This window comes from Neoarius graeffei, chromosome 15, assembly GCF_027579695.1.
Source record: "Neoarius graeffei isolate fNeoGra1 chromosome 15, fNeoGra1.pri, whole genome shotgun sequence".
NCBI classification, from domain to species: Eukaryota; Metazoa; Chordata; class Actinopteri; order Siluriformes; family Ariidae; genus Neoarius; species Neoarius graeffei.
Genome location: NC_083583.1, coordinates 64,688,516 through 64,703,443, shown reverse-complemented (window position 1 = coordinate 64,703,443; position 14,928 = coordinate 64,688,516). Strand labels below are relative to the sequence as shown.

The window sequence follows — 14,928 nt, the reverse complement described above, 5'->3', positions numbered from 1 at the left end:
GAAGTTAAGGGAGTTTAAGAGTGGCCCACCACACAGTGCAGCCTTTACCCTGGTGAAAGTCTGTTGGAACTGCTCCATCCATTGGACCGGACCTGGTGTTCCCTTTTTAGTCAGTGGGCTGGTGATGTCTGAATAATTAGGTAAGAACCTACAATAGTAGCCAGCCAGCCCCAGGAACTGTCTCACCCCCTTTTGGGTCTTAGGCCTCAGACAGGCCGCAATCACTGCTGTCTTGTCAATTTGGGGATGCACCTGCCCATGACCCAAGTGGAAACCCAAATACCATACTTCCACCCGCCCAATCGCACACTTTTTCGGGTTGGCTGTGAGACCCACCTGCCTCAGTGACTCTAGGACAGCTCTAAGGTTTTCTATGTGCCGTGGCCAGTCACTGCTGTATATAATTATGTCATCTAAATAGGCTGCCGCATAGGTGGTGTGGGGGCGGAGGATCTTGTCCATTAGCCGCTGGAACGTAGTGGGAGCCCCAAACAACCCAAAAGGAAATGTGACAAAGTGGTGTAATCCAAACGGTGTGAAAAAAGCCGTTTTCTCTTGGGATAGAGGAGTCAATATCCAATAGCCAATATCCCTTTGTCAAATCCAGTGTCGAATAAAAGCGAGCCACGCCTAACCGATCAAGCAACTCATCAATGCGAGGCACTGGGCACGCATTGAATTTAGACACCATGTTGACTTTTCAATAGTCCACACAGAACCAGACCGACCCGTCGGCCTTGGGTACCAGGACCACCGGGCTGCTCCAGTCACTGTGTGACTCCTCGATTATGCCCATATTGAGCATGGCCTTGAGTTCATCCCAAACCACTTTTTTTTGTGTTCAGGTAAGCAGTACAGGCGGCTACACACCACCACCCCTGGAGGCGTTTCAATGTGGTGTTCTATGAGGTGGGTGTGGCCGGGAAGGAGCGAGAACACGCCAGAAAATTCCTCCTGCAACTTGGCTACCTCTGTGAGTTGGGCCGGTGAGAGGTGGTCTCCACAAGGGACCAGAGTGGTTCAGGTTGTGGTTTTGGTTATTTTTACCTCCGGCCCCAGCTCCGCCTTCTCCGGAACTACTGATGCAAAACGCCACAGGGGCCCCCTCATTCCAATGCTTTAATAGGTTGAGGTGGTATATTTGTAGTGCCCCGCCCCTATCCGTTCACCTCACCTCATAGTCAACGTCCCCAACTCGCCGTGTGACCTCAAAGGGCCCTTGCCACTTGGTGACTAATTTGGAACTCAACATGGACAATAATACGAGTACTTTGTATCCCGGAGTGAGCTCTCTAAGGCACATGCCCCTGTCATACAGCCAGGCTTGACGTTCTTGTGCCTGCCGCAAATTCTCCTGGGTTAAGTGCATGAGTGTGTGGAGTTTGGTGCGCAGGTCAAGAACATATTGAATTTCATTTTTACTAGGTGAAGGTCCCTCCTCCCAATTTTCCCATAGCACATCCAAGATGCCACGTGGCTTTCGCCCATATAATAATTCAAACGGGGAAAATCCCATGGAGGCTTGTGGGACCTCTCGTACTGCAAATACCAGGGGCTCGAGCCATTTATCCTAGTTACATGCGTCTTCACTTACAAATTTCCAAATGAGATTTTTAAGAGTTTGATTAAATCTCTCTACTAAACCATCCATTTGTGGGTGATAAATGCTGGTGCGGATGGATTTAATCCCCAGTAACCCATACAGCTCACACAGTGTGCGTGACATAAACGAAGTGCCTTGGTCTGTCAGGATTTCTTTAGGAATCCCGACCCAGGAGATAATACGGAAGAGCGCTTCCACAATACTGCATGCTGAGATATTGCAGCGAGGCACCACTTACAGATATCGCGTTGCATAATCCACCAGAACTAAAATAAAGTGATATCCTCATGCTAACCGAGCTAATGGCCCGACAAGATCCATAGCAAATCTTTCAATTGGGGTCTTGATTAAAGGGAGAAGGCGCAAAGGCTGCAAGATTTACTAATTGGCATTCACACCACACTGCACACCACCAACGAACATCTCTACAAATCCCTGGCCAATAGAACCGGGCCATTATTTGGGCTAGTGTTTTATCCTGCCCTAAGTGTCCGGCCACGGGATTAAAGTGAGCTGCATGGAACACGAGTTCCCTGCGGCTCTTAGGGATTAACAACTGGGTTATTTGTTCACCAGTTTGAGTGTCCTGTGTCACTCGATACAGTCTATCTTTAATAATTGTGAAGTACGGGAAGACTGGAGAGTTTGACCATCGATTACTCTCACTTGGTCAAATGCATGCCGCAGAGTCACGTCCCATGACTGCTCTAAAGGGAAATCCTCGAGGGAATCCCCAAGGGCGGGAGGAGGGGAGGGCTGCTCCTCACTCCTCATATTGTCCTGATACAGTGATGACATGGACTGCTCTGTGACAGCTTCTCCAGTCAATGCCACACCATGATCCCCCGTGGCATTTTATGGCAGGACCCACTCCCTATTGCATGTTCCAATAACATTCGAAACCCTGGCCAATCTGTTCCCAAAATCAGTGAGTGGGTGAGACAGGGATTAACCACTGCCTTAACTCTATGCTTTTGGTCCAGAAATAGAATATAGACAGACACAAGAGGGTAGTTGTGAATATCCCCATGCACACACAACACCTTCACCACTTGTGCTCTCCCCAGTGCCTCACCTTGCACCAGGCTTTGGTGGATTGAGGTCTGATTACAACCAGAATCCACCAATGCATGATATGTATCCCCTTGAACGCTTACCGGTATGCGATATGTTCTGGCCTGATCAGGGACAGTCTCTGGTGCGTTGGGGATACAGATCACAGCTCCCATCTCTGTTGCGGAGCCTGGGCTTGAGAGATGCTCCGGCTCCCCGCCACGCCAGCACACCAGCCCAGGCTTTCCCTCTGCACTGGCGTTATGGGCGTCACTCACCTGAGGGGGAGAAGACACAGACATGAAAGAGGGAGATGGGAGGACTCTACGGGTGCGACAGGCCGGCTGGGGAGGAGCCGGCCGCCGCCTCCGCAGTAGGGGAACAGGGTGAGAGGGAGGGGGTGGAAGACGGGGGACAAAGGAGAGAGAGAGAGAACATGAGGAGAGGCTCCTCATCCATCTGCCATTGGAACCGTCTCCAGATGGTCCTCTGCCAACTTGATGGCTCATTCCAGCGATGCCAGGCAATGACACTGGACCCATTCCGCCGTTCCTTCTGGAAGTTGAGAGATGAACTGTTCCAGTGCCACCAAATCAATGATCCCATCGGTGTCATGGTCTTCCACCCTCAGCCACCACCAGCAGGTGTCCCGGAGTTGCTGGCCGAGTGCAAACAGCCAGCTGACCTCTTCCAGCGTCAGCATCCAGAAGCGCTGGCGGTGTTGTTTTTCCTTGCCACCATCACCACGGGCTTGCTCATTGGGGATAGACTAGGGATAAAATTGGCTCATGTCTTGGGTCATTCAGATTCTGTAAAGCTGCTTTGGGACAATGTCTATTGTTAAAAGCACTATACAAACAAACTTGACTTGACTTGTTCCGGGAAGCAGCTAACACGCTGCAGGATGGCTCTCTTCAGGTCAGCGTACCTAAGTTGATTGTGAGCAGGGAGCTGCAGCGCTGTGAGCTGTGCCTCACCAGTCAGAAGCAGGAGGAGGCGCACCACGCGCTGCTCAAATGGCCACCCCCACGTTCTGCCATTTGCTCTAAAAGAGCAAGGAAAGCTTCCGGATCATCCTGCGGGCCCATCTTCATGAGGGTGGCGTGAGGGTCTGCCGTGGTGCTGGTCAAAGCCCCCGCTGACGCGAGCAGATGCCGGAACGCCTGGCGATCTTTCTGCTGGGCCAGCATCAAGGCTTTGAAGCGTTGCTCCTGCTCCTTCCTGAGAGCAATCCAGGGGCGCAGATAGGATTTTTGAACTGGGGGGGACTGAGCTGTCAGCAAATGATTCCATTTTGTGTATACATGTATGTGTGCGTGTGTGTATATATATATATATATATATATATATATATATATATATATATATATATATATATATATATATATATATATATATATATTACCGTTCAAAAGTTTGGGGTCACTTTGAAATGTCCTTATTTTTGAAAGAAAAGCACTGTTCTTTTCAATGAAGATCACTTTAAACTAATCAGAAATACACTCTATACATTGCTAATGTAGTAAATGACTATTCTAGCTGCAAATGTCTGGTTTTTGGTGCAATATCTCCATAGGTGTATAGAGGCCCATTTCCAGCAACTATCACTCCAGTGTTCTAATGGTAAAATGTGTTTGCTCATTGCCTCAGAAGGCTAATGGATGATTAGAAAACCCTTGTACAATCATGTTAGCACAGCTGAAAACAGTTTAGCTCTTTAGAGAAGCTATAAAACTGACCTTCCTTTGAGCAGATTGAGTTTCTGGAGCATCACATTTGTGGGGTCGATTAAATGCTCAAAATGGCCAGAAAAATGTCTTGACTATATTTTCTATTCATTTTACAACTTATAGTGGTAAATAAAAGTGTGACTTTTCATGGAAAACACAAAATTGTCTGGGTGACCCCAAACTTTTGAACGGTAGTGTGTATACATGTTATTTCACCTCCCTCACTGCCATCACCAGGAACTACCTGCAGGGGACAATGATAACATTTTAACATAGCCTATGGAAATCCAAAGTTTACACATTATCATCACACACAGAAATTGCAAAACTGCAAAGCTAGTTTTAAAACCGCTAAGTTCCAACTGTTAAACATAGCGAGATGCTGGGCTACGTGTGTGTGTGTAAAGTGTAAACCAGTGCATCCTGACTTTCTAACTATGCCTGTGTGTTGCGTGAGCGGCAGTCAGTCAACAACTCTTCACAAAGTTTCCTTATGAAACAATATGCTTGCTGAAATTATGGCAGGGAACGCCAGATTAAACATTAAAACTGCCTTCTGAGCACTGTATCTACAGGCTGCCACCAAAAGAAGGAGGCTACCAGAAAGGCATCACTCCTAATTATTTTACTTTCACTACGACATTACTTTGAACACACTATCAAAAAATTGCAAGGTGATATGATAAAGTAAGGCACAGTTTACTTACAGTCGTTTTTTTTTTTGAAAAAACAATGCAATCATTTTCTGCCTTTTGGCACCCTTCATCATGCCGTGTTGGGGTCCTGAACTAGGAGGAGCTGTCCCCGATATGCCTGTCAAACTTGTTGTGGATAACCATAGCAACCAAGCTCGAGCTCGCAACCTGTGCAGTCTGCGCAGTTGCAACTATGTATGTACTGCTGTGCACCTCAATAAACCGAATGGTAATTAGTCTTTTGATTTTTCCGTGAGGTTTGCCTTATGCAAAGAAAGACAGCATAGACGTTTTTTCCTCCCTATAAGTGGGGGGGACCGAACGAGGTGAATTTAAAACTGGGTGGGACGAATCCCCCCTGTCGCCCCCTCTATCTGCACCCGTGGAGCAATCAGCACTTGATGCTGGTTCTGCTGGGCGGTAGTGAGGGCACAGATGAGCTCTTAGAATGGGGAGGACTCCATGTGGTGGTTCCCTTCTGTACGTCCTGGCTTTCAGCACCACTGTAACAGTTCCTTGATGAGGGTGGAGTACAGAAGCATGGCAGGCAGGAATTGATGTACACACACTCTTTCCGCTTTTCAGCGTCACACACTCACACTCTCCCAGTCTCTCACACACACCCACACACACGTATGTGTTCTGGTCGGGAGAGCTCCCCTCTCTCTGTGCTCTCCCTCCTTTTCTATCCTCTGTCACTGCAACACAAACACACATTAATTAGACACAGGTGCATTGACTTTACCATTCACCTTCCCTGGCCCCGCCCTCCATTCACAAACCGATGCTTGGCCATGCCCCCGCTGCCACACTCTCCTTGTGGAGATTGTCAGTGATCATCTTCTGGACAACTGTCAAGTCAGCAGTCTTCCCCATGATTGTAGTTCCATATACTGAACTAGACTGAGAGATACACAGTATTTATACTGTTTTACTCAAACTCGAAATGAAATACTCGAACAATTTGAGAAACTAGATTTCCGATTTTCATGAGCTATAAGGCATAATCATCAAAACAAAGGCTTGAATTATTTCACTTTATGTGTAATGAGGATCAAATATATGAAAGTTTACCTTTTTGAATTAAATTATGAAAAAGATGAACTTTTTCATGATATTCTAATTTTTTGAGATGCATTAGTGTGCTAACAGTTCTGCTAATATTTCTGTGTATTGCAAATAAATCAGTTATAACTTCATCCATTGCGTATTTTATTTTTTTATGCTGTTAGCACATCATTTTTACACAGAAGTGCATAGAATGAAACGCAGTTTGTGATGGGTATGTATCATAATTAATGTACTATCAGAGACAATACACATCTCAATATATGGAACTACAATATTCTGCATGAAGGACATTTAAAGCAGTCAACTATTATTTCTATTATATAGATAGATTTCTATTATTATTATAAAAATGTCCTGAAGAGTGAGATGACATCACTGGACAGGTGTAGAGACACTAGGCGTTTACACAGATACTAATATTAATTATAATCTGCTAATCTGCTGAATTGTCTTCAGGTCTGAGTCTGTTTTTAAATCAGTGTATAAAAGTGTGAATATTTCCATGTTATATCATCATACACTGAGCTTCTACTGATCATGGTAAACCCTCTGTATTCTGTTGTTTTTTTAATTAACATGCTTATTTGATTTTTGCTAATTTGCTAGCTGTGCCATGTTTGTTTATATCATTATCATATGACTGTTTTAAGGGCATGTTTTTGAATCTAATGCCACAGGGTGACATTGGCAGACCAGGATTCAGTTACCCTGGACCAAGAGGACCAACGGTACAGTAACTCCTATTTACTTCACTATGTCACAACTTTATATGAAGCCATTCTTTCAGCTTGTTTATGTGTTCTCCAGGGTGACCAAGGAGACAAAGGTAGACCTGGAGCTCAGGGAAGCAGAGGAGACTGTGGTCAAAAGGGAGAGCCGGGAGAGAAAGGACTACCAGGAGAGCCTGTGAGCAAATCTTCATCTCCTCAATTTATTTTCCTCCAGTGATCAGATCATCAGAGACTGACCTCCAGAATAGTTGTGTATGTGAAGAATAAGGATGTTCTTTATGTTCTTAATGTTAGGGAGAATCTGGACCTCAAGGTGAGCCTGGACCAAGGGGGCCTCCGGGAGATAAAGGTCGAGATGTAAGTAGATGCACTGGACCATACTGAAATATGTTTATACATAGTACATTGTTGAATTATAAGCAGAAGATTTACATGCATAATACATTCACTGTCTACTTTATTAGGAACACGTGTAAACCTGCTTATTCATGCAATCATCAACTCATGTGCCAGCACTGACTGTGTGCCCACTATAGCCTCAGATCCCTGTCCCTGGTGAAAAGGAGTGGAAACTAATGTGGTCTTCTCTGTTGTAGCCCATCTGCCTTAATGTTTAATATGTTGTGCATTCTGAGATGCTTTTCTGCTCACCACAATTGTAAATTGTACCTGCAATATTTGAGGTACATAGCCTTCCAGTCAGCTCCAACCAGTTTGGCTATTCTCCTCTGACTGCCCTCATCAACAAGACTTGCAGAACTACTGCTTACAGGAGCTTTTATTTTGTTTTATTTTGTTTGTTTTTTTTCTTCACTATTCTGTGAAGTTATTGTGCATGACAATCCCAGGTGATCACCAAGTATCTAAAATACTCAAACCAGTCTGTCTGGCACCAACAACTGTGCCACGATTCCATGGTTGTCCAAGAGCGAGGTCACTATTCTGTTGTTTGACGTGAACATTAAGTGACGCTCTTGGCCTGTATCTGCATGATTTTATGCATTGCACTGCTGCCACATGATTGGTTGATTAGATTAGATGCAATCAGTGCTATTCAATGCTAAATATCTACTGCAGACCTGGCCAGGGTAAAGCATTTACTGAAGAAGAAAGACAAAGAATAATAAAAGTAAAATATGAGGTCAATTAAAAACATTCTGGCTTTGTACTTAGAAGTCAACCTTCTTTTGGACAGGGTGACAGTGGTCCAGAGGGAGACCCAGGCCTTACAGTAAGTACAGTCCGAGAATCTTTCAAGATTTTTTCAGGATTTATCTTGCGATGACATTTCAGAGGTTTAGTTTAGTAATCTGATTCTTACATCACCTCAGGAATGTGATGTCATGAACTATATCAGAGAGACCTGTGGGTGTTGTGGTAAGTGACATTTCCTGTGTCAGTCTAATTCAAATAAAGTGCACTTTCATGTTCAATGACTTACTCTTTCTCTCTCTTCTCTGTGCTGTTTCAGATTGTGAGAAGAGATGTGGAGCATTGGATATTGTATTTGTGATTGACAGCTCTGAGAGTGTTGGACTAACAAACTTCACCCTGGAGAAGAACTTTGTCATCAGCACCATCAACAGATTGGGCTCAATGGCTAAGGACCCATTATCAGAGACAGGCAGGCACAATATACAAATACACCTAACATGATCATGTACATGAAGGTTGTGTGTGTTCTGTCATTAAGGCTGCCAAAGTTGTGCTGTCTGTTCTTGTAGGAACACGTGTTGGTGTGGTCCAGTACAGTCACAGTGGAACCTTCCAAGCCATCCAGCTAAACGACTCCAAGATCGATTCCCTTTCAGCTTTCAAAGATGCTGTGAAGAATCTGGAGTGGATTGCTGGTGGCACATGGACTCCGTCTGCCCTGAAATTTGCCTATGACAACCTGATTCGTGATAGTCGACGTGCCAAGGCTAAAGTGACTGTGGTTGTAATTACAGATGGTCGCTATGATCCCCGGGATCAAGACTTACTGCTAACGTCCTTCTGCAACAACAACAATATTGATGTAACAGCCATTGGTGTTGGAGACATGTTTGACAAGAATGCGGAATCTGAGAAATTGACATCCATTGCCTGTAACAAGAAAGATAAGGTGATGGGCATGAAGCAGTTTTCTGAACTGGTGGCAGAGGAATTCATAGACAAGATGGAGACTGTTCTTTGCCCGAGTAAGTTGTCCATCTGCATACATGCACCCTAATCTCAATTATATATCATTTTTAACCTTTCAGCTATTCTGTAATGTGTGGATATACTACATAACTTTCTTTTCATTGTTTTAGACCCAGTGATTGTCTGCCCTGACCTTCCATGCAAAACTGGTAAGATTCTATTAATTTTTAATGGGGTTCCTGGAAAAAGTTTGCTGTCTGTCATTTCAAAAAGTATGAAATTCATGAGGATTAGATTGACTTACTTACTTGGCTTACTTAAAGGCACTCAAGGTATAACTATTCAATGGTAATACAACTCAAATCCCTTCACGTAAAGAGGGAAAGGATATAAGAAGAAATCGTAGTGATAAGGAGAACAAATTAAACTAATAAACAATAAAGACTAATATTAAAGTCACATGCTTCCAGACGCTTCATATCCTGGGATGTCTAATGAAAACTAAACCAGCTTTCCTGATTTTTTTCCCTTCCCTCAGTGTAAATCTCAAATATGTTAAATATTCCTGAAGCTCAAACTAATCAATTAGCTGTGCAAATAGCCACTATAGGCTACCAGTATTAATGCCCATAAAATGAATTAATGGCTCTTAAATAAACATAAAATTCTTTAGAAAATTTGCACCTTTGATAAAAGTTTAAATAATTTAACCAGTCAGTCCAAGCATAGTTTGCACTGTGCTCTATGAATGGAGCCAGTTGCTTGGAGACTCCTAAAACTATTGTCTCGCTGCTCACTTGCAGATTTGTCATCTCATTGGAATGGGTACCCCATACATGGATTCATTGCAGAGGAAGGGACAAACAGCGTTGTCCCAACTACTGTCTCAAACATCTCAAACTTAATCAACTCTCTGCAGGAGGTCAAGACCCCCGATGCCTACACCACGGCTGTAGCCACAATGGCTTACACAGCCCAGAGAGCCAAGCTCGCCACCGGACACGAGAGACAGCAGTGGACTAATTTGTTCATTGACTCTTTCAGAGTTGTCTTTGGCGATCTCCTGGGTGACCCTAACAAAGCCTTGGGGTTGTGTTAGGCAATGTCAGCTCATTATTTGGCTAAGCTGGGCTGTTAAAAAGTGGCTATGGCTTTATATTTTTTAGTGGCGAAAACTGGTTGCATCTTGGCCTCGCTAGAAGATTATGTGAAAAGAAAATGAAATTATATATAATTACTACAAACATCTAAAGCTTGCTGAACTAACATTAATTTGAGACATCTGTATTCAGGGCTAAAATACACAATGGCCACTTAGGCGATTAGTAATAAGCATGATAATGACATAACCATGACATTTTGTTTACTTAGATGAAACTTTATGACGTTTAATATGGAAGCCTCTTTCTCCTGACCTCAGTGCCTGCTGCTTTGTGAAATACTTTTACATTGTTATTTTTTATATACTTGAACAAGGTTAAGAGATAGAATTACGGCATTCTGACTGAGCCTGCACAACTTAAATGTTATGAATCTGGACTAAACTGCTTAAGGCCTTTGGATATAGGGGGCATTTTGGTTCTACAGACGGACACATTCAGCAGTTTTCAATAATCAGCTGAGATATCACAGTGATAACCAAAACTCATGTTATGTGTAAATATTGCATTTTGAGTAAACCACACTACAATTTTCTCATAAAGTTTTGTACTTTGCACAGTACTGATGGGCATTATTTCCTTGATGGCCTATAAGTAATTATACAATACATGTTTTGCATTCATGACTAAATACGTAACATCACTGCCATTTCCATTCGTACAGTAATTAACTTTTAATTTACTTTAATTTGGGGTATAATTTTAAATTACTGTAGAGCACATTGTAGGATTAAGGATTTGAAAGCTGACTTCAAATAAATCTATGCAATTCTAGGAAGAGTAGGCTGAAAACATGTCCTGTGAGGTAAATGGTTAAGAACATGAGGAATAATTTCGATGATTAAAAACTTAAAACTAAGAATACAAGTTGATGCAAATATTGGCTCACATTATTCTATGTGATAACGCTGTACATTAAATGTGCAATTAGAAAAAGAGCTCGAAGACTGCAAGAATGTATCAAATAAACATATATTGCAAACAAATTAAGTTTTAATTTAATTATTGTCTACTTGTTTTAGCACTACTATTTCCGAATAGAAGCTGTCCCTGTTGTTTAAACCCAAATATACACCATCAGATATATTCGTGTCAGATCTGTTATGTTTATTTTGACCATTGCATGGTTCTGACACTCTTTTAGAGTCACATGGCTGATGCAAAAAGGATTCATGGGTATTGCTTGTTACTGTAGCTGATTTGGACCAGTGCACAATCAAAGGACAATTCCGGCATTAAACTAGCATCTAATATTTTATTTGTCATGGTATGTAGTATTCTGTTGTGCAGGATGGTATTGCTCACTGTCTGCGTTTTAACAGTATTCATGATTTTATGTCGTTTTCCTTTTTTCACCCATCAAAATAGTGAAAGCTAAGTGTAGTTGTCTCCCCTTCCCATTCTCATGGAAATTCCCATTCCCAGTGGTTGAATACGTATTGGCATATTGCATGCTGGGCAATACCCAGCATGCAATATGCCAATACGTATTCAACCACTGGCAATCCCTATTGATAAACCAGTCTCTGAATGAGATATAGCACTCTGAATTCTCCCTCTGACATGCATCCCTGGAAATAAATCACAGCAGTATTGTGATAATATTGTGATCGCCTGGAATACATTTTTACACTTTAGTGATTTTTAAATGCAAGCCAGAATGTGCTTTCTAAAATGTCACCTTGTGCAGATTATACTATCAAACCAGACACCTTTATCAGTCAACAGAAGATTTGCTTCTACTGTACTTTGGGGCAATAATTCTGGTCCAAGTTGCTCCATCTTTGCAGGGTACATTTCATCGCAGCTAAGAAGCTAACTATTCATAAAATTGTCATGCTAACTAAGAATTTAACATGCTTAGCTTGAGGTCATTCCTACTGCATGTTCCCAGGGTCCTATATAGCACATATTGGGAATGTTGAAAAAGATGTTCCCCAAGCTCTGTATTTGCTTAATATATGAGGTGCTGGTTAAGGGGGCAATGGCAGGGGGGTAGGGGTAGGGTTGGGGTTGGCAGCTAGGGTTAGGTTTAGGGTTAGAACACCTTAGCATGCTAGTTAACTAACATGCCTGATTTACATTGCTTTAACAAACCTACATAGTTCTACATATAATGGAACTACGTTTGACATGTTTAGCTATCTAACTTTGTTCGGCTTAAGAAAATAAGTTATAGCATTTGGCTGGGCAGTGGCTTGGCTTTCAGTGTAACACCAAACAAATCCATCAAACAATGTAGCATCAAAGAAGATGCAAAAGAAAAGGGTCATTCTTTCTGAATTTAGTCCAAAACAGAGAGCAGAGAAGCTCCATCCCAGGAACAAAAGGAGTCGAACTGAGGTAGGAGAACTAGTTAGTAAATTCTTGTCTTCATCCATGTGGCTACTAGTATGATGGCTAGTAAGATCATTAACACAAGGTAAATAATCATGTAACATTATTCACTAATAGTTTGGTAGCTAATTGTGTTGTTGCTAACATCAGATATTTGGCTCACAGTAATTTTTCTAATACTTTCCTCCTGTTGCTCTTCTCTGGTGCAGTTCTTCTTCTGTATATTCTGGCTTGAACATACAAAGCAAAGTGACTGCTTATCAGCCATAGCCAGCTAGTTATCTTGTTTACATGAATACAATTATCTATTAAGCGCCTCTCCATCCTTTCCCCATTTTCCCATCCCTCCAACACACATATCCACCATAACCATTGTAGTGATGTAATCAGAATTGTAACCAGGAAATCTCACTACACAGCCTGCTGCGTCATCACTGTCAGACACAAATAGGCATGTTTACAAGAGATGTATTGAAGGTTGCATCTTTGATTTTGGCTGGATTGTCCCTTTAAGGCAGTAAAGACAGATTTTTATGAGTTGTTAATCTGTGATCAATATTTTGTATTTCTCTCCCACAGACCCAGCAGTGGCCAGTTGCGTTCAACGCCCTGTTGATCTTGTGTTCTTGCTGGATGGTTCTGAACGCATGGGCATGGATGGCTTTCAGAGAGTCCGTGAGTTTGTGGAGAAAGTAGCTGACCGCCTGACCTTGGCTCAAGGTCCCAAGGACAAAAATAATGCCCGCATGGCTCTGTTACAGTATGGCATGGAAAACCGTCAGGTCTTCAGACTTTCACACAGTTTCACCGTCATCTCTGATGGCCTTGCAAACATGACGTACATGGATTCATCTTCCAACGTGGGCAGTGCCATTATCTATGCCATCAACCACATCCTGCAGAGCGGAAACACCCGCTTGACTCGGGGCAACACTGAAATCTCCTTTGTCTTTATCACTGATGGAATCACCGACAAGAAGAATCTGGAGGAAGGCATAAGCTCCATGCGTCGGGTAGAGGGTGTGCCCACTGTCATCGCCATGGGCAAGGATGAAGCTGTTGACAAGGAAGTGCTGACAAAGCTCACTCTGGGAGACCAGACAGCTATTTTCAGGGGAAAGGATTACTCCCAACTGTCCGAACCCAGCTTCTTTGAACGGTTCATTCGGTGGGTCTGTTGAGGCAGATGGGGTGTCTTAAGTTCAAACTAATGTAAGGGGGGAATTGATGTGTTATTGGAGTCAGCTTGGTCATTAGGGTTATTAACTGAATTTGCAGTATGTATCTTTCATGTATGGTCTTCGATGAGATTTTTTTTTTTTTTAAACTGAATGGTCTTCAGGTTCAATAGAAAACTATTTGTGGGTTGCACCCTCTTTATCATACCAATGGATTTGGGAGAAGGGAACAAGAAGACACTACAGTAAAGTTCAATGACAAACATGTAAACAAAATTCCTGATTGAATGTTGAAACTACAAGCTATTGTAGATTTCTTTTGGTACATTTCTGTATTTTTAACCGAATTACCTGAATGTTTTGCATACACACTAAGGTGCTAAACTCGAGTAAGACTGGAGTTTTTCCTGTATATCCAGGCAAGACGTTTCCATGAGATATTTCATATCAATCAAAAACATTCAGGGTTTAATGACGACATTTTGACAAATACTCATTTTATCTCACTGTCAGTCTTAGTCAGGTTTAATGATACAAATCTACAAGTGCCAGGTTTATCATCATACCATAGTTTTACTTCATAACCAATCACACAACAGCTTCTTCTATGAGTCATGGACAAAAAAGTAATCTGTAATTCATCAAAGTGCACTCCTGCTTGGATACATGCTTAAGAGATGGCAATGCATTTCAAGTTAAACTTTCATATTAAATGATTATTAAAGGTATGTTCATGTACTTAGTTATAAACAACAGAATGACCACAATTGATAAGTTGTTTTCAAGTTGTTTTTTTTACAGACACTAATTAGATGTTGTCACGAAAATGTCTAATTCCATGAAGATTAATTCAATAATTTTACATTCTGTAGACACTTGAAGGATGAAACCCATTACGTTTTGTCAACTTCAGTGTTAGTACAATAAATCAGGTTGTGGTAAACTGAAGTGATGTTGCTGTGGTTGTTTTTATTATCATCAACATACAGTACAGTTATGAGCTCGTGTTGTTGATTTTTTTTTAAATAGAATAAATTTGGGGTCACTTTATTCTGCATGATTGTTCAGATCACATACAATCATACACTCATTCACAACTAGGGTCAATTGATCTTAGCAAATGCACCCAATTTAATTTAACTCATGCTAACACAGAAAAGGGCACAGCCTGAAGTAATGATAGTCTTAACTCACAACTTATTGAATTAAGTACTGAATTTAATACTGCCAAGCTGCTTTTGTTGCT

At 42.1% G+C, this 14,928-nt stretch overlaps 1 protein-coding gene across 2 annotated transcripts in view; it reads left to right on the top strand.

The window, feature by feature from the left end:
• Positions 1-14,630, top strand: part of col6a2 (collagen, type VI, alpha 2) — a 49,692-nt gene extending 35,062 nt beyond the window's left edge. The window contains exons 20-28 of one of the 2 annotated variants that reach the window (XM_060941754.1): positions 6,830-6,880; positions 6,960-7,058; positions 7,178-7,240; positions 8,079-8,114; positions 8,215-8,260; positions 8,355-8,507; positions 8,608-9,063; positions 9,178-9,216; positions 13,084-14,630. In XM_060941754.1, the coding sequence (XP_060797737.1) occupies positions 6,830-6,880; positions 6,960-7,058; positions 7,178-7,240; positions 8,079-8,114; positions 8,215-8,260; positions 8,355-8,507; positions 8,608-9,063; positions 9,178-9,216; positions 13,084-13,685 (1,545 nt within the window). In that variant the 3' untranslated portion in view covers positions 13,686-14,630. Of the gene's footprint in view, positions 1-6,829; positions 6,881-6,959; positions 7,059-7,177; positions 7,241-8,078; positions 8,115-8,214; positions 8,261-8,354; positions 8,508-8,607; positions 9,064-9,177; positions 9,217-9,810; positions 11,582-13,083 lie in introns of those variants that run through there. The other variant, XM_060941755.1, reaches the window with a different exon arrangement.
• The last annotated feature ends 298 nt before the right edge of the window (positions 14,631-14,928 follow it).